Source organism: Cannabis sativa, chromosome 2 (assembly GCF_029168945.1).
Source record: "Cannabis sativa cultivar Pink pepper isolate KNU-18-1 chromosome 2, ASM2916894v1, whole genome shotgun sequence".
NCBI classification, from domain to species: Eukaryota; Viridiplantae; Streptophyta; class Magnoliopsida; order Rosales; family Cannabaceae; genus Cannabis; species Cannabis sativa.
The window spans coordinates 3,922,935-3,943,083 of NC_083602.1; the positions used below are offsets into that span (position 1 = coordinate 3,922,935).

General features: G+C 33.1%; 1 protein-coding gene across 1 annotated transcript; it reads left to right on the forward strand.

Moving 5' to 3' along the window:
• Positions 1 to 436: 436 nt before the first annotated feature.
• LOC115719507 (transcription factor bHLH3) lies at positions 437 to 2,588 on the forward strand. Its single transcript, XM_030648582.2, has one exon. The coding sequence runs from the start codon at positions 940 to 942 to the stop codon at positions 2,449 to 2,451; it is 1,512 nt and encodes a 503-aa protein (XP_030504442.2). The 5' UTR covers positions 437 to 939; the 3' UTR covers positions 2,452 to 2,588.
• Positions 2,589 to 20,149: the final 17,561 nt, after the last annotated feature.

Sequence of the window (20,149 nt, forward strand, 5' to 3'; positions counted from 1 at the left end):
AAGTTCAGTACGTGAGTCATTTAAAAGAATTTGGGTGTGTCTAAGTGTCTAACTTGTTTGATTCGTTGATTTCTAGTCTTGATGAAGCTGCTGGGTGTTCATTTGACGTTGATTTTAATGTTTCTTCTTCATCTCACCAGAATTAATAGTTATTTTCTATCTGTTCTGGTGTTCTATGAGTGTAGAAGATAAAGGCCTCGTATGTGATTAATGGTGTGTACAGTAGAAAAGAAAAAAAAAAAAAAAAAAGGCCAGGGCAATATTTTTGTAAATTTTGCCATGTGGCAGTAAAAATATAAACTTTACCCCAAAATTCAGTATTTTTGTGAACCTCCATAAAAATTCCCCAAAAATGAAAGAGAAGTCCATAGTCTTTGTATTGGGCCTGGTCTTGGGCCTACTAGCCCATTTAATTTGGATCAGACAAATTTATTTATTTATTTAATTTATTATTTTGTTTAGTGTGGTCCTGAGAATAGTCATGTCTTCATCTTGTAATTAAAACGTTTAGAGTTTCAGATCTAAAATCTCAAAAACCCAACTCCAATTTCCCCTCATCTTTGTTCCAGCTCTGTGAAATCGTACGAATCCTTGTTCTTGGATTCTAATTCACTCCAACATCGATTTCGTTTCAGGTAATCAAGTTCGTATTGTTTCTTCATTTGCTTATTTTTTCCTGAATTTTGGAGTATATAGTAAAACCAGTTCTTGTTACCCTAAATTTCTGTTAATTATGGTTTAGAGATCCTCTTAAGGTTCTGATAAATGGGTAGCTTTGAATTTTTGAAATTTCGGATTCATTTTTATAGATTATTACTGGACCTTTGAGCTTAGAAAAGAGACTGAGATTTAAACATTCAATTATAGAGTTTAAGGTTTTGGGTGAGTTGATTGTTGCTATTTAAGTTTGTGAATCTGTGATATTATTAGTATAAAGAAATGGGTGAGAAATTTTGGGTGAAAGTTGAGGATAAGGTGATGGTGGAATCAGTGGTGGGTACTGAAGCATGTCAGTTCTTGATCTCATTAGCTTCTGACAATGGGATTTCCGGGTTGAACAAACCGGGTGGCGATTCGGGTGTGCAGCAAGGGCTTTGTCAATTAGTTGAAAACTGTAATTGGAACTATGGCATCTTCTGGCGGGTTGTGAGCTTGAAGTCTGGCGGGGCGGCCTTGATTTGGGGTGATGGACATTGTAGGAATCAAAAGGGTAGTGTTGCTGCAGAGAAGAATTCGAGTGAGAGTGGTACTAATTTTGATGGAAGTGAGAACAAGAATGAGTTGAAGAAGAGGGTGCTTGAGAAACTTCATGCTTGTTTTGGTGGGTCAAATGATGATATTTATGCTAGGAAACTAGATGGAGTGTCAGATTTAGAGATGTTTTACCTCACTTCTATGTATTATAAGTATCGAGTCGATTCGGTTTGTGGTCCTGGGGAGTCATACAAGTCTGGTAAAGCAATTTGGGCTTCTGATGTATCTAATTGCTCCCACCATTATCAGTCTAGATCTTTTCTAGCAAGAGTGGCTGGATTCCAAACAGTGGTGTTTGTACCTGTGAATTCTGGTGTGGTGGAGCTCGGTACTGTTAATTCTACCCCTGAAGATCAAAGTGTTGTGGATATGGTCAAAACTGTTTTTGGAGCTGGGAGTTCTAGTTCATCACAACAAACAACAAAGGCACTCCCAAAGATCTTTGGTCATGAACTAAGTTTAGGGAGTACAAAATCCCAATCTGTTAACATTAACTTCTCTCCAAAGGTAGAAGATGATACGGCTTTTCCACCAGAATCTTTTGACTTGCAAGCAATTGGTTCTTCTAATGGTCGAAGTGACACAAATGAAATGAAACTTTTTCCACAAATGCTTGTTGGAGGTTTCAATGCCCAAACAAGAGCTACAGGTGTAGTAGAGCCTCCTAAGGATGATGCCTTGCCTCAGCTTGATGAACGGAAACCAAGAAAGAGAGGGAGAAAGCCAGCAAATGGAAGGGAAGAACCCTTAAATCATGTGGAAGCAGAGCGTCAAAGGCGTGAGAAGCTCAACCAGCGGTTTTATGCACTAAGAGCGGTTGTTCCTAACATCTCAAAGATGGACAAAGCATCTCTGCTTGGTGATGCTATTACTTATATTACAGATCTCCAGACAAAGATCAGGGTGATGGAAACCGAAAAGCAGATGGTGAACAATGGCCAGCAGCAACAGTTCTCAATGCCAGAGATCGATTTTCAATCGAGACAGGAAGATGCAGTGGTGAGGATGAGCTGCCCATTGGACTCACACCCTGTTTCAAATGTCATCAAAGCTTTTAGGGAACATCAAATTGTTGCTCAAGAGTCCAATGTTTCCATCAATGAAAACGATAGAATCGTCCATACATTCTCCATTCAAACTCAAGGTGGTGAAGCTGAGCAACTGAAGGAGAAGCTGCTGGCTGCCCTATCAAGCTGATTTGAATTGTAGACATGTGTATTTATATAAGATGTATTTCCCTGTTGCCTAACTGATTAACCTTGTGTACTGTATAATACTCGAGATAATGGATCGTGCTATTAGTATAATTCTCAGAGAAATGATTTACTTTGTCATTTTTGTAATGTTCAATTCAGATTATGCATTTTGGGGATCAACATAATATCAAAAGTTCAACTCAAGATAAAGAAATTACAAATTTTCTCTTTAGTGTGATTTTGATGGGAAAGAAATTATAAAGAAACAAAGGTGGTGGTGGTTCTTTGACCACCCATGTTATTCATTTTGTCACCTGTTTGAATTCAGAAATGATATATATATATATATATATATATATATACATATATAAAGGTGATAATTCATAAACAAGGATTAGTAACAGTTGAAAAATGCAGTCTGTTTTGTCAATAGGTGTACTTGGTCAACAAGGAAGTAAAAGGTTGGCTCAATCGTATTTTACACTGCGTTTTGAGTTCGATATCTAAGTTTGAAGAAGACCAAAGAAAAAGTCATATACTTGTGAGAGCCTTAGTTTTGCTCCTAATAAAGGATATTTTTGTTTTTGGTATATATAAAAAAATTATAAATTAACTATTTATGAATAATTTACTCTGCTGAAAATAATATTCAGTTGCACACATATAAATACCTGTTTTAGTTTATATGTGTACAATAATTAAACAATTAATTTTTTGTACGAGTGAAATCTCTTTAGTGTTTGTTTATCGTTCCGCTAGCAGGGAGACTCATGACTCTGCTAGAGTTTCGTATTCTTTTCCAAATTAAATTTTTAGTAGGAGTGTTGTTACCACTAAGTTTATGTAATTAGGCGATTGATCTTTCTTAATGAAATTCTTTTCTTTAAAAAAATATATTTTAAATTTTATTTTCGACATCATAAAAAAGTATTACAAAATTCTTAAAAATAAAATAAAATATCTATTAGAATAACAATATACAATGTCACATAAAAAAAATTAAATATAATTTATTAAAGTACCAAAAATAACCAAAACAAACTCTCTCTCTATATATTATATATTTTAAGAAGAGCACATGCCCTTAAAGATTTGAGCATTAAAAAACAATGAATAATAATTCTCAAAAAAAAAAAAAAAACAATGAATAATAATAATAATTGTTTATGGTTCCCTTGACTAGTGATTCTCAAAATTCAAAGGAGATGATTGACCTCAACGCTGACATTATAAACAAAATTAAAACTATTCATTCATTCATGGTTGCTTAATTGGTTGGTCATAATCAACCAAATCATACGCCAATTTTTTCAATCTTTTATTTATTTAATTATCTTTTTTGGTATCACATATTATATATATGTTAGTAAAGTTTCAATATTTTTGACCCCCACAAAAGAAAACTATCAAAATTTTATGCCTATCTAAGTTGATCAGTTTGGGTTAGTTCCTTGTAACTACGTCTCATGTTTGATTCCTTCAAATATTCAAATTATAATAACTCATGAGTCAAATCACATGGCATTAGACCTCATATTGTGTCATGCATGATCTTAATAATTATATTTCTCTATAAATAGATATCAATTGTTTACCAAAGTTTCACTTCCATTACAAACTTTTTTAAAGCCCTATACTTTGTGTTTTAGAAGAGAAAAGAAAAACAAAAGATGGGTTTTTTTGAGAGGAGAATTATGTTGAGAGTTGTATTGGTTTTAAGCATTTTGTTTGGTTTAGCAATAGTTGGAGAAATGAGGCCATTATTAAAAGCAGAACATCATCATCAATATTGGTTCAAGCCTTTGATTACTCAGGTTCTCCCGAGGGGTGGTAACGATACTCCAAGTCCAAATCCATGTACTAATATCCCTGGTCATAGCTCCGGTAACTGCCATAATTAATCAATGTTAAATTATGGTCTTGTTTGGCTGAACTTTTAATTCTACTTTTGTTAGTTTCTAAGAAAGTTACCAAAACTGTTTTCGCCTCAAAGAGCTTTTTAGAACTGAAAGTTGAAATTCATTAGTCACCCGATCAGTAGGAGAAACACTTTTGGAGCCTTAGAAACGTAAAAGCAGCTTTTAAAAATACAACCGACCAGGCCAAATTATATATTTTATATATGCATATATATAATAATATACATTTCATTCCTAACTAGCTTGAATGTGGATGTATACATAAGTTGATGATAATCTATATACCAAGAGTAGTTGAAGAAGATGATATAGTTAGGGCTAGGCAAATCTTTTTTATTTTATTTTGATTTTTTTTGTAATGGGAAAAACCCATTTGTAAAATTTATAGATTGGATGAATTATATCCATGTATTCACTCATTTTTTATTTTGTTTGTTCTTCCAATATAATAATATTAATGAATAATTTATACTCTCTTCTTTCCTAATGAATTTTGAATACATGTAACATATGTGTCATTCTTAATTTATAAAGCTCAAATTTTCTTCTTCTCTTTTTCTTTTTATTATTATAAATGGGCATATCCTAATTATCCCCGTCTCTAATTACACAATCCCCATTTAATAAAGAGAAAACTTAAGCCTTATCAGGGGACTTAATTAGTGTAAGTCTTTATCCAAATTAAAAATAAGGGAACATTATTTTTTTTAGTGCTATGATTAGACTAACTAAATGTAAGCAAGTCATGAGAATATCTAATCTAATTATAGAATAACAATGAAAAAAGTTTGGTTTAATAGGGCATGCATTAATAATGCAAGTCATGAGATGATTTAATATTTAATAATAATAATAATATAGTTTAGTGGCCAAATTGAACTCATAAATATATATATAATATCTACAATTGTGAATAGGTCGTTATAATAAAATGATTTGTCTGAATAATAAGTCAAAGTCCAGATTGGAGAACAGAGGAAAGTGTTGAGAAGTACGTACTTACGTACGAAACATTAATTATTTTTCGGGTAAATACCATTTTGGACCCTCTGTTTTGCAAAAGTTACCAATTAGACCCCGTGTTTTGTTAAATGACAAAATAGACCCTGTATTTTTTAAAATAGTAAAAATAGGACCCTGAGCTTAATTTTTGACAACTTTTTTTTTAATACAATCAACTTGAAGACAATGCTTAATACGAACATATATAAAAAATGTAAACAGTTTTGTCATAGCACTTTTAGATTAGATTATAATTAAACTTTATTTTGACAAAAAATCAATTCAGGGTCCTATTTGTACTATTTTAGAAAATACAGGGTCCATTTTGTCATTTAACAAAACACAGGGTCCAATTGGTAACTTTTGCAAAACAGAGGGTCCAAAATGGTATTTACCCTTATTTTTCTTATGTATATGTTTTCTCAATTTTTAAATTAAACACTACTTAATATAAATATATATAGATATTTACGTGTTAATTAATTTGCATTATGCATGTTTTAATAATCATATTAAATTCATTATATAAGCAATGTGATATATATATATAATATGGGATATTATTTTGTCCCGTTATTCTACTTTCACGGATTGTAATCCGTGATGTACGACAGCCGTCAGATGAGAAAGTTATTTGATCTGACGGCTGAGATTGATCTAAGGATAATTAGGGTTAAAAAGTAGAAACGTAACACTCATTTAATGTACCCTGAGACACATCTAATGTACCACGGAATACATTCCGTGAAAGTACATCACGGGACAAAATCATATCCCTATATAATATATAGGTAAATACTATTTTAGATCATATGTTTTACAAAAGTTATCAAATGTTAAATGACAAAATGAAATCTATATTTTCTAAAATAATAAAAATAGAACTCTGAACTCAATTTTTCAACAATTTTATTTTTTAATAAAACCAACTTTAAGACAATTTTTTAACACGAACAGTTATAGAAAATGTGACTAGTTTTGTCATAACATCTCTATATCGGATTATTATTAAGTTTTATTTTGACAAAAAATCAGTTAAGGGTCCTAATTGTATAATTTTGGAAAATACATCTATTTTGTCATTTAATAAAGCAGAGAGTCCAATTGGTAATTTTTACAATACACAAGGTCCAAAATATATAGTATTTACCCTATAATATATGGATGCTTGGAGACTTAAGATTAGCTCCGGTGGCCATGGAGTGTGTGTGTAATGAGGTCATGGGATCGAATCTCAAATTGTGTAACTCTAATAACTACAACGTGATAGGATATAGATACGTTCATATATGGGGCACGACAAAATGTGGTGCGCATAACATATTATTATTGGTAATACTCTTTATGTCGTGCCATTTGTTTTTCTTTTAAAAAAAATTTAAGACAATTGGCCCAACACAATAGCATTAGACACAATATTGTCGTGCTCCAAAAGTTAACCGAGCGTTGGGTCAGGCATGATTTTTCTCGCATTTACACATGGTCACGACTATGTTGTACCCCCACCCTCTGACATGGCGTGCCAATTGACTAATGGGCCATGACACTTGGGCACAATATTGTCGGGCCAAGGTTTCCTCCCCCCGCCTTTTAAAAAAAACTAGATTCGAGAGCCCCATTTCCTCTTCAACCTTCACACTCTGCTCTCTCTCTCTCTAGTCTCTCTCACTCCATTTCCTTTTCAACCTTCACAACACTACCACAATGGCAGTCTTCTTCTTCTAAGACCCTCACACTGTCGACGCACAAGGCCATCACTATGGTTGTCCCTCAAAACCAAATTGGCAATGCAGGGCACAAGGTAAGTTCACATTTTTCTTAAATTTGATTTGATTAGATTTTTACTTTGTTCACAAAGCTCATTCTTTTGTCCATTTTTTCTTTGCATCCATATCCACAACAACAGACTCATTCTATTTTTCTCTTTGCTAGAAAAAAAAAATAAGAAAGGATTTCAAGTAAGTGTTCACTCTTATGAGAACCTCATGCACTACTACAAAAAAGAGCTTTAGCTACGAAGTTTTTCAATCACTAAAAAAAAAAGCATTACTATAGCTAAAAGAGGAAAACAATATCTTAGAACCCCTTTAGAGGCAATTATTTGGACCAACCCTACCTACTTGGTAATATGTTGGTGGGATATTGCGAAGTATCAATGATGTTTATATTTTTTACAAAAGAGAAGCAATGTTGTGTTCTTCGGCTTCTTAGTCGTGTTTTTAAGTCCAAAATCCCAAAATAGACTTCAAATGTTGTTTATTACAAGAAAAATGAGTATGTAAGGATAGAGCATGTATAAAACCATCAGTTTTGAGTTGTATTTCCCTACCAATTTGTGAACTTGATCTTGGAGTGACATGCTATATATGTTGTATTGGAAATTGTCATGAGAAACCCGATTTTGATATTGACATTGAGGTTGAAATTTTTTGTAGTGCCCTTCAGGCTGTTAATTTGAAGATGAATCAAAATCCTCAGCTTAATCTCGAGTGCCCTTTCAAAGAACTAAAAAGGTGCATTAGCCGAGGTATCTGATGTCTTAAGAGCAGCATGTCATGCACATAGATTTCTCCTTGCTTTGATTGGGATTCTTTGTCTCAACAAAGGAACTTCTAATGAAGTGGCAATGGTATGTGTTGGAGATGGAAAAACAAGTTTATCTAAGAAATATACTCTATGTTTAGAAAGAATCGTGTTATGCATGAAAGATTGCAAGGTTTTACAGGTGCATGTGTAGAACACCATCTTAAAGTAAGACGATGTTTAGCTAAAAAATTACTTCAATCAAATTTTACCTTTTTATTTCTAAATGTGAATCCAAATATATAAATACAAAATATTATACATATATATATATAATATTTTATATATAAATCACATGTATAAGTGACTACACTACTTGCTTGTTCACCAAAACTCGAAAGTTTGGTTTGAATGTTGTTCTTGCAATTAGGGTTAGAAGCACTTATACATGTGATTGTGACTACATAGTAGAATTTCTTCTTCTAGTTAACATGAAGGGGAATTAGAAAAACATTTGTAGTTAAACAATCTCTCTGTTATATACATTATGCAAATAATCTACAAGAGTTTGAGAATAATTTAAGATGTAAAAGTTGGAATTATCTCTTAGGAAGGATCAGTCCCAAACTGCATGTCTTTGCCAGGGGAGAGTTCCAATATGCTACAGTCAGATGAAGACATGAGTTCATCTATGAACTTCCCTTGAAGTTGTCTCTCAGAAAAAATGAGGCACGTGAATCAAATAATGTCCATAAATAGTCATGGGGAAGAAGAAGGTAGATAGAGAAAAAGTAAAGTACAATATAGAAAAATGTAAGTTCAAGTATTCATCAACAATACTTCTCAAGAAGTCTCAAGAATATTGCAAATAGTATTAAAGTTTTCCATACTACGCTAAAAAGAATTTGAAGATAGCATGAGATCTAATGATGACCTTTTCATACATAAGAGGTAAGTCGATCATTAAGGAAGATATACACCGTACTTGATTATTTTTAGGGGGTTGAGGGAGGTTTGAAGTGTGATCCTAATAATGAGGGACTTGTGGTTGAAAGTTCAATGAGCCAAGTGCATAAGTCACAAAAGAAAAGTGCTTCTCTACAAAATTCATATTCTACACTCATTGTCAAAATGGAGGAGATAAGTGATGTAAAGATGTACTCAAATCAAATTCCTATAAGATGATGACGAAGCTCAATATCATCGCTCCAACTAATTCTACTAAAGACTTAAAGATTGCAATGGAAGCTCAGTCAAAACCAGCTAGTGTAACTTTTTTGAAAAAAAATCTATTGGTTCTTATCATGCAATAGAAGGCATATCGAATCATAGCAAATGCAGTTCAAAATTTAAGAATTCTGATGCTCATGTTCAAGCTCTCAATAAGTGGGTGATGATATGGATACAATGGAGGATGGAGAAGATGAGGAGCTTCTTGAACAAAAAAATTTGTTAAAAAACCACTCTTGGGCTATGCAAGGAATCTACAAGAGTTTGAGAATAGTTTTGGATGTAGAAGTTGGAATTTTCTCTGATGATACATTTCAGGAGGGATTGATCCCAAACTTTATGTTTTTTCTAGGAGAAAGTTCTAACATGGTACAATCAGATTGTGACTTGGATTCAGCTAATGAACTTCCTTGAAGTTGTCTGAGAGAAGAAATGAGGCACGTGAAGTAATAAAAGTCCATGAACAACCAAGGGGAACAAAAAGGCAGATAGAGAAAAATGTGTTTGAGTGTTCCTCAACAGTATTTTCAAGCAGTAGAAAGATGATGCAAAACGTATTGGAGTTTGCCCCCACTACTCTAAAAAGAATTTGCAGACAACATGCGATCTAATTATGGCCACCTCGTAAGAGGTAGACCATTCACTAATGATGATACAAACTGTAATTGATTCTAATAAAGGGATTGAGAGAGGTTTGAAATTTGATTCGACTACTGAAGGACTTTTGGCTGCAAGCTAAATAAGGCAAGAATATGATTCATAGAATAAAAATTCATCTCTGTAGAACTCATATCCTACATTCATTGTCAAATTAAAGGAGGTGAGTGTTGTAAAATGCAGTCAATTCGTTTTCCTATTAGATGATGAGGAAGCTAAATATCATGGATCAAACTAATTCTACTAAAGACTTCAAGATTGCAATAGAAGTTGGATCAAAACCAACTAAAGGAATTTTTTCTCAAAAGATTTCCCTTAGTTCTTATCATGCAACAGAAACTATAATATCGAGTCACAACAAGTGCAATTAAAAATTAGAGAGTATTGATACTCACCATGTGAGTTTGAGTGTTCATCAACAATATTTTTCTTGAAGTTTGAAGGATACTGCAAAAAGTATAGAAATTTTCCTGGGTAGTAAAGAGAATTTGAAGGCAAAATGGGATCTAATGATGGGAATCTCGTAAGTGATAAACCATTGGTTAAGGAAGATACAAACCCTGGTTGATTTTGTTCAGAGGGTTGATGGAGGTTTGAAGTTTGATCTGACTACTGAAAGTTTGGTGGAAGCACAGGCACTACTAAAAAAAGGAACTTTAGCTACAAATTTTTTCAATCACTAAAATAAAAAGTATTGCTACAGCTAAAAAAGAAAAAATATCTTAGAACCCCTTTAGAAGCGTTATTTGGACCATCCCGACCTGTTTGATAATATGTTGGTGGGATACTGCGAAGTGTCAAAGATGTTTACATTTTTTACAGAAGGGAAGCAATTCTTTGACTTTCTAGTAGAGTTTTTAAGTCCAAAATCCCAAAGTGGACTTCAAATGTTGTTTATTACAAGAAAAATGAGTATGTAAGGAGCATGCGTAAAATCATCAATTCGGTGGTTGTGTTTCCCAACCAATGTGTGAACTTAATGTTGGAGTGACATACTATGTTGTATTAGAAATTGTCACTACAAATGATATAATTTTAGTATTAATATTGAGATTGAGATTGAAATTGTTTGTAGTGCCCTATAGGCTGTTAATTTGAAGACGAATCAACCTCTTTAGCTTAATCTCAAGTTTCCTCTCAAAGAACCAAAAGGATGCGTAAGTTGAGATAATTGATGCCTTAAGAGCAGTATGCCATGGACATATATTTCTCGTTGTTTTAACTTGGAATCCTTGTCACAACAAATAAACTTCTAATTAAGTTGCAAGGGTAAGTGCTGGAGAAGGAAAAACAAGTTCATCTGAAAAATGTACTCTGTGTATTTAGAAAGCAACATGTTGTGTTAATGGCAGATTGATGCAATGTTTTGCACATGCATGTGTACAGCACCATCTTAAAGTATGGTAATGTTTCGCCAAAAAATCACTTCAATAGAAGCTGCATTCACTCTCATATTAGATTATACATTCATCATCTTAGATTATTCATTCACTATCAGATTAGTGGAGGTGAGTGCTGTACAAATGAACTCAATTCAAATTGTAATGAGATGACGACGAAGCCTAGTATCATTGTTCTAGCTAGTTATACTAAAGACTCGTAATTTACAATAGAAGCTAGGTCAAAACAAGCTAGCTAGTGGAGCTTTTTTAAAAAATATTTCCCTTGCTTCTTATCATGTAGTAGAAGGCATAACATAGAGTCACAACAAGTGTAGTTCAAAATTTGAGATTTTTGAATTACAATGTCTCTCAAAATTCAGGCTCTTATAATTAAGCTGTGGCAAATGAGATAGATACATAAGAGGAGAAGATAAGGAGATTCTTGAACAACTTTTGTTAAACAACCTTTTTAGTACTATGCAAAGAATTTGCAAGAGTACATTTGAGAATAATTTAAGATGTAGAAGATGAAAATGTCTCTAATGATACTTTTTAGGAGGGTTATCCCAAACTTCATGACTTTCCCAGGGGAAAGTTCAAACATGGTAAAATCAAATGTTGACTTGAATTTAGCTCATGAACTTCTCTTAAAGTTGTCTGGCGGAAGAAATGAGGCACGTGAAGTAGATAATGTCCATGAACAACCCAGAGTGACAAGAAGGTGAATAGAGAAAAGTGAGGGTCATTAAACATGTGTGTTTAAGTGTTCTTCATCAATATTTTTTTAGCACACTTAAGGATGCTACAAAAAGTATTAGAGTTTGTACCACTACGTTAAAAAGAATATGAAGACAACATGGAATAACATGATGACCATCTTGTAAAATATAAACCGTTCATTATGGAAGATACAAGCCATACTTGATTCTCTATAGAAGGTTAAGGAGGTTTGAAGTTTGATCTGATTACTAAGGGACTTGTGGCAGCAAGCTCAATAGTCCAAGAATATGAATCACAAAAGAAAATGAACTTCACTTTCAAATTTGTGAAGGTGAGTGTTGCATAGATGGAGTCAATTCAAATTTGTTTAAGATAATGAGGAAGCCCAATATTATTGCATCAACTATTTTTATTAATGAATCCAAGATTGCAAATGAATCTCGATCAAAACCAACTAGTGGAGGTTTCTTTTAAAAAGATTCCCGTTAGTTTATATCATCCAACAGAAGGCATATTATCGGGCCACAACAAACTTCTCTCATGATACTTTTTAGGTGGGATTAGTTCCAAACTTCATCTCTTTGCTAGGGTAGAGTTTAAACAAGGTAAAATCAAATGGTGACTTTAATGCAACTGTTAGGCTAAAATTAGTCTAAGTTTCGGGTCGTATTTTCGGTTAGTTTTCACTCTTTGTTTCTAGTTTTAGGGCTATTTTACGCTTGATTCTTTTGTTTCAGGTCCCCGGGTGTTTAAAGAAAATATTTACAAGAATTGAGGACAAGTGGTGAAAGAATCGAGAAGAAAAACCAAAAATTGTGTCGCTGCCTGTTCCAGTCGCGACAGGGAACATGCCAGTCGCGACGGGAACTGGCAGAGAAAATCTCGAAGTTTCAAAGTTTAACCCCGTCGCGACGGGGACCCCAGTGACGGGATTTTTGGGCAGTTTCGTAATTTCACGAATTTTAAAGATGAGACTTGGTTTAAATAGAGGGAGTTCGTGAAAATTAGGGTTCATTCAGATTTGGAGCCCTAGAAACAAAGAAGGAGGCTAGAAGATCGGCTTGTGGCGACCCAGATCAATTGCTTCAACTAGTTCTTTCTCTTCTCTTTAATTTTTCAATGCTATTTTCTGTTTCAATGTTAATTATGGATGTTTTGAACTAAACTTCTATTTAGAGAGGATGATGAATGTTGTTTTAAGTTTTTCCTAGTTAATGAATAATTGTCATTCCTCCATCTTGATTGTGAAATTATCTATATTTGTGCTTAATTCCATGTGTAAGATTGATCACATTTTACATGTTTTATGATCTCAATTCAAAATCTGAAAAGTGAGAATTGAGAATGCTAAAATTGGATAATCTAGGTTTTAATGTGAAACGAAAGTATTTGCATAGCCTTTGTGACATTGAGATTATTGCTTAATGCTGATTTCATGTTAGTTTAATTAAGAGATTAATTAAAGAGCATGTGATTTAGAACCTAGAAGATCTGAAAAGAGCTAGGTTAATTTATAATCTGTCATTCACTTCAAGAAAAGGATAGCAATTAGGCATTAACAATTGGGTAAACAAACAACAGGATTCTCCTCCCTATTATCTCATCTTGCTTAACTTTCAATTGTGTTATTTAAGTTTTCTGAATTACTTTCATTCTTTTTAAATCATAAATACTTTTGATTTGCCAAATAGAATTATAAGTATAGTTTAGTAGTAATTAATCCAATTCCCTGTGGTTCGACCTCACTTGCGTGAGTATACTACTTGATTGCGTGCACTTGCGTAGTATTTAATAATTTTCGCAACAGCAACTAATAAACTTCTCTTTAATTTGTTTGAAAGAAGATACGAAGCACGTGATCAAATAGATAATCCATGAACAACCAAGGGGAACAAGATGGAAGACACATAAAAAGTGAAATCATAATAGAATATGTGTGTTTAAGTGTTCTTCAATAATATTTTTCTGACAGTTTGAAGGATGTTGCAAAAAATATTAGAGTTTTCCCCACTACAGTTGAAAGAATTTGAAGACAATATGGAATCTCGTGACGATCATCTCGTAAGAGGTAAATTGCTCATTAAGGAAGATACAAACCATACTTGTTTTTGCTCAAAAGGTTGGAGAGGTTTGAAGTTTAATTCGACTACTAGGGACTTATGACAGCAAGCTAAATAATTTAAGAATATGAGTTACAAAAGGAAAATGAATCTCTATAGAACTCAAATCCTATATTCACTTTCAAATTGGTGAGGTGAGTGTTGTAAAGATGGCTTCAGTTCAAATGTTATAAGAAGATGTAGAAGCCCAATATTATCACTTCAACTATTTCTACTTAAGACTTCAAGAATATAATAGAAGCTGGATCAAAACCAGCTAGTGAAACTTTTTCTGAAAAGATTTCCATTGATTTATATCATGCAAAAAAAGGATTCATATTGATTCATAGCAAGTGAATTTCAAAATTTGAAAATTTGGATGCCTGCCATGCGTTTCTCTGAACTTCAAAATTCTCATGTTATGGGTGATGAGTTAGATGCAAAAGAGGATGGAAAAGTCGGGGAGCTTCTTGAACATCAACATTTATTATATCACATCTTTGGTACTATGCAAATAATATGCAAGAGTTTGAGAATAGTTTTAGATGTAGAAGTTGGAATTTTCTGACATGTTACTTTTTAGGAGGGATTAGTTCCAAACTTCATGTCTTTACCAGGGTAGAGTTTAGACATAGTACAATAAAATTATGACTTGAATGCAACAAATAAACTTCCCTCTAAGTTGTAGGAGAGAGGAAATGAGGCACATGAAGCAAGTAATGTCCATGAACATCCAAGAGTTCAAGAAGGTAGACTCATAAAAAGTGAAATACATCATAGAAAGATGTGTGTTTAAGTATTCTTCAATAATACTTTTTTGGCATTCTGAAGGATGCTACAAAGAGTATTAGAGTTTTCCCTACTACAGTTGAAAGAAGTTCAAGACAACATGGAATCTCATAATGGTCATCTCGTAAGAGGTAAGTCGTTCATTGAGGAAGATCAAAACCATACTTCATTATGTTCAAAAGGTTGTAGAGGTTTGAAGTTTGATCCGACTACCAAGGAACTTGTGGCAGCAAGCTCAATAATCAAAGAATATGAATCACAAAAGAAAAAAACATCTATGTAGAACTTCGATCCTACAATCACTTTCAAATTGGTGGAGGTGAGTGTTGTACGGATGGAGTCAATTCAAATTGATAGAAGATGTAGAAGCCCAATATCATCACTACAACTACTTTTACTAAAGACTCCAATATTGCAATATTAGTTGGATCAAAACCAGCTAGTACTGGGGCTTTTTATGAAAAGATTTTCATTGATTTATATCATGCAACAGAAGACTTAATATCAAGTTACAACAAGCGCAGTTCAAAATTCTAGAATTCTAATGCCCACCATGTCTCTTTAAATTTAAATTCTAAGGTATTGGGTGATGAGATGGATACAAAAAGGGATGGAGAAGTCCAAGAGCTTCTTGAACATCAACATTTGCCAAACAACATTTTTGATACTATGCAAATAATCTACAACAATTTGAGAACAATTTAAAATGTAGAAGGTGGAATTGCCTCTCATGATATTTTTAAAAGAATCAGTCCAAAACTTCATATCTTCCCCAGATGAGAGTCCCGTCATTGTATAATCTAATAAAGTTTCCTTTAAGCTGTTTGAGGGGAAAAAATAAGGCATGTGAAGAATATAATATCCATGAATAACCAATGGTAACAAGAAGGCAAACACAAAAAAAAAGTCTGGTACAATAGAGAAAATTGTGAGTTTGAGTATTCCCCAGCGATATTTTTTGGAAGTCTGAAGGATGCTAAAATACGTATCGAAGTTTTCCTGGCTATTCTAAATACAATTTTTAGAAAAAAAATTTGATCTTAAGATAGCCATCTTGTTAAATGTAAACTATTTATTATGGAAGATACAAATCGTACTTTATTCTTTTCAAGTGTTTAGGGTGGTTTAAAGTTTGATTTGACTACCTAGGGACTTGAGGTGGCAAGCTTAATAAGCCAAGAATACAACTCACAAAAAAATGCATTTGTGCAGAACTTAGATCCTACATTCACTGTAAAATTGGAGAAGGTGAGTGTTGTATAGATGAAGTCAACTGAATTTCTTATAAAATGATGAGGAAACCCAGTGTCATCGCTCCAACTGATTCTATTCAAGATTCAAAAATTCCAACAGAAGCTGGATAAAAACCAGCTTGCTAGTGGAACTTTTTTTTTTTTGAAAATATTTCCGTTGATTCTTATCATGCAATAGAAGGCATAACATCGAGTTACATCAAGTGTAGCTCAAAATTTGAAGCTCACCATGGCTCTCAGAATTCAGGCTCTCCATTGATAGAGATCGATCTATCAGAGGAAAAGACAAGGAGATTTTTGAACAACAACCTTTGTGAAATGACTTTTCTGGTATTATGCAAAGAATTTGTAAGTGTTTGAGAACAATTTAAGATGTAGAAGATTAAATTATCTCTAATAATACTTTTCAGGAGGGATTAGTTCCAAACTTCATTTGTTTGTCAAGGGACAGTTCAAACATGGTACATTCAAATGGTGACTTGTATTCAGTCGATGAACTTCTCTTGATTTTTTTTGTGAGAACAAATGAGGCACATGAAGTAAATAATGTTCATGAACAATCAAGGAGAATAAGAAGGCATGCAGTGAAAATACAAAAATCACCTGAGAAAGATGTGTGTTTAAGTGTTCTTTAACAATATTTTTTCGACTGTCTGAAGGATGAGGTGCAAAAAGTATTAAATTTTATGTCACTACAGTAAAGAGAATTTGAAGATAGCATGGAATCTCATGATGGCCATCTCTTAAAAGGTAAACCGTTCATTAACGGAGATACAAATTTAACCATACTTGATTCTGTTCATAAGGTTGGGGAGATTTAAAGTTTGATCTGATTACCAAGGGACTTGCTACAGAAAGGTGGTGGTTGGCGAGGGTTTTTTCGTGGGTTTGGGGCTGCTGTGGGTGGTTGTTCTTCATGTTCAGCAAGGTGTGAAATGAGGAAGTGAGGAAGACGAAGCAGAAAGGATCTGATATATAACCTTATGGCGTCGGTTATTAGGTATTAACCGACGCCATAGGTGCCACGTGTCGAATAAAGGTGGCACCTATGGCGTCGGTTAATACCTAATAACCGACGCCATAGGGTTATATAAAAAAACCCTGATTTTCCCAACCCCCAACCGACGACATAGATATATATACATTCTATACCTACGGTTTTCACCAAAAAACTGCCTCTAAATGTCAATGCAGATATTTTCACCCCCTTTAGCTTCCCTTTTTATAAATTGGGTTGAAAAAAGGGAAGCTAAAGGCTTACATTGTAGTAGTGATTCTGTCAAACTTTGCACAAACTCTTGTGGAACTATCTTGTTTGTTGTTCCACGTATATAGAAACATCCATTATAAGGTATATCTTGCAATTGATATTGTCTTCTATGCAGTTCAATTCATACTTTAAATTCTTTAGAGCACCTCCTTTTCGAATCCTCTCTTCTAGAGCCATTATAGCATTAAAATCTCCAACTACGTACTTCTCCTTACATTTACCTTTTTCCTCAAATCTTCATAACTCTTCTCTTCCACTAGCTTCATTAAATGCACACACTAATGTTGTTTCAAAACTTAATTGCAACATAATAAGGGATGACTTTACAACGGATAAATTGACTTATACATTCATGAATGCTAACATATACAAATTATTGCAACCTAATGATTTATTGTTTTAATATGAGCATTGCTATTAGGCACTAGTGGTGTCTATATAGTACCTTCTCGACATGTCGCGTTGAGATTAGCTAACGATACTTCCTAAAAGCTATTATATTAAACTATATGGGACCCGATACTTAGTTGGACCAATAGCGATACTAACACATAGGAGGGTGCTACGCACTACTGGTGCCCTTTGGCATTAAAAATATACGTCTTATTGAGATCATGAATACTACACCATAAATACCTATTAACACTACAAAAAATAATTACTTAGTGACAGCCTTTTAGTCATAATTAAAAAAAAAGTTACTTGCAACTAAAACATAGTATTTAGATATAAGTTGTTACTAAATTAGTTTTAGTCACAACAAGTATAACAAATTGTGATTTTTGTGACTTATACTTTTAGCTAGCCACGGACTAGGAATAATAATTTATAATTAGTCACAACTTTTTCACTTTTAATCACAAATTTATTGTGACTAAACGTAAAAAAAATTGTAGTATAGAATCATAAATACTTACTAGATGAACCTTTTATAATTTTTTTTAAAGTTTAATTAAAAACTTATTAATGGTCCCTCTCAAATTATCTTTTTGTACTTTGGCCCCCTTACATTGTCAAATATATATATAGTCTTTTGCTTTTACTTTTAGCTTCTTAGGAATTTTTTTTTTTTAACTTTAAAATCCAAAAGTAACTCTAAAAAGTCCAACAAATCAAGACCATTTTCATTAGTAACAAAGTCAAGAATGTAGGTAGCGTTTGGTTGGAAGTAATGAAATGGAATGGAATGGAAAGGAAACAATTTTCATTTTATTACTTTGTTTGGTTGCATTTTAAAGTATTGGAATGACATTCCAATGGAATTCTCTTTCTACTATTTTTGTGGAATGACTATTTTATTTTAAAAAGGAAGGAAAGACCATTCTAATGTAACAAGAGAAAAGATTTAGTGATTTTTTTATCAATTTTTTTATGCATTTTAAAGTTTATTCCATTCTATTTCTATTCTTATTCTCATTCCTATTCCTATTCTTATATTTTCATTCTGTAGGAGTTTTACCCTTTTACCCTACACCAACAAGAATATTAATATCAGTATCAAAGGTTAAAATCAACCTTTACTTGTCTAAATTAACCTTTAGACCAAAACGGCACAGTTTAACCAACACGACACCAAAACCAATGTCGTTTGGATCCAAGAGTTTAAAGACTCTGATCGAAGAGTCTAGAACCCTAACACTCAAACACTCAGCCTCTCAGCCTCACAGATCGAAACCCTAGCAGAGCAAGTTCTTTTCAAGAGCTTGCTCAATTCCAAGCCTGAAACCCAGAATCACCCTCACACACACATAGATTTAGGTTTAGCAAATGAAAAACAAGAGTAAGGGAGAGAAAACACCAGATTTGTTTCAGAGTTCACCCTAAAAATTAGGGCTACGTCTCTGTCAAGCTCGTCTCAGAGATTAGCTTGATATCCACTATCATCAATGTTTGTTTACAAGGTTTTGGAGCTTTCTGTCACAGAAATCGATCAGGTAAGCTCGATTTCTCTCTTTTACACTTTATGCTTTTTGTTCTTTTCACTTGATTTGTTCTCGATCTAACTCTTTTCATGTTTTCTTGTGCATGTACTTCCTCCTTCGAACTCCTCACCATGAGAACTGGTTTCTCATCTCTAGATCTTGGAGCAGAAGCCTCAACTAGGGTTTATTTCTTCTCTCTCTCTCTCTCTCTCTCTCTCTCTCTCTCTCTCTCTCTCTCTCTCTCTCTCCATTTCTTCACTGATCTGTGTTCTGTGTTAATCTCTAGATTGTTTGCTTTGATTTCATGCTTTTTATAATAGTGTAGAGTCGGTTGATCACAGGTTTAGGAGTTAGTTACAATAACAGTTGTAACTAACACTACTACAAGGAAATGCCTTTTATCCCGGTTTTTAAGGCTTTTTATCCCGGTTTTTGCTAAAATGAAAACCCGGATGTATGCCAGTGGGATAAAAAGTATTTAAAAAATTGGGATAAAAGGGAAAAAACCGGGATAAAAAGTACCCCCTTTATCCCGATTTTTAGAGAGAAGTGGGATAAAATGGTACTTTTTATCCTACTTTTCATGAAAAAGCTGGGATAAATGTACCCTTTTATCCCACTTCTTATGAAAAACTGGGATAAAAGGGTACATTTTATCCCATTTTTTTTTTTAAAAAAAAAAAGTGGGATAAAAACTCACCCTAATTTTGATCTCATTTTGCAAATGTATTGGTTTTTCATTTTTTTTCTTTTAATTTTATTACATTTCATTTCATTCATTTTTTTCAATAATAATAAATATAATTTTTATTTTTTATAATTATATAGAGTATGTATAAAAAAACTTAATTAAAAATGAATGATTAATATCATTTTTAATAACAACAATAATAATTTTTAAGTTCAATTCTAAATAACACTTTACATATTATG

Coding starts and splice junctions, on each gene's coding strand:
- LOC115719507 (XM_030648582.2), top strand. CDS start 940: ATGGGTGAGAAATTTTGGGTGAAAGTTGAGGATAAGGTGATGGTGGAA.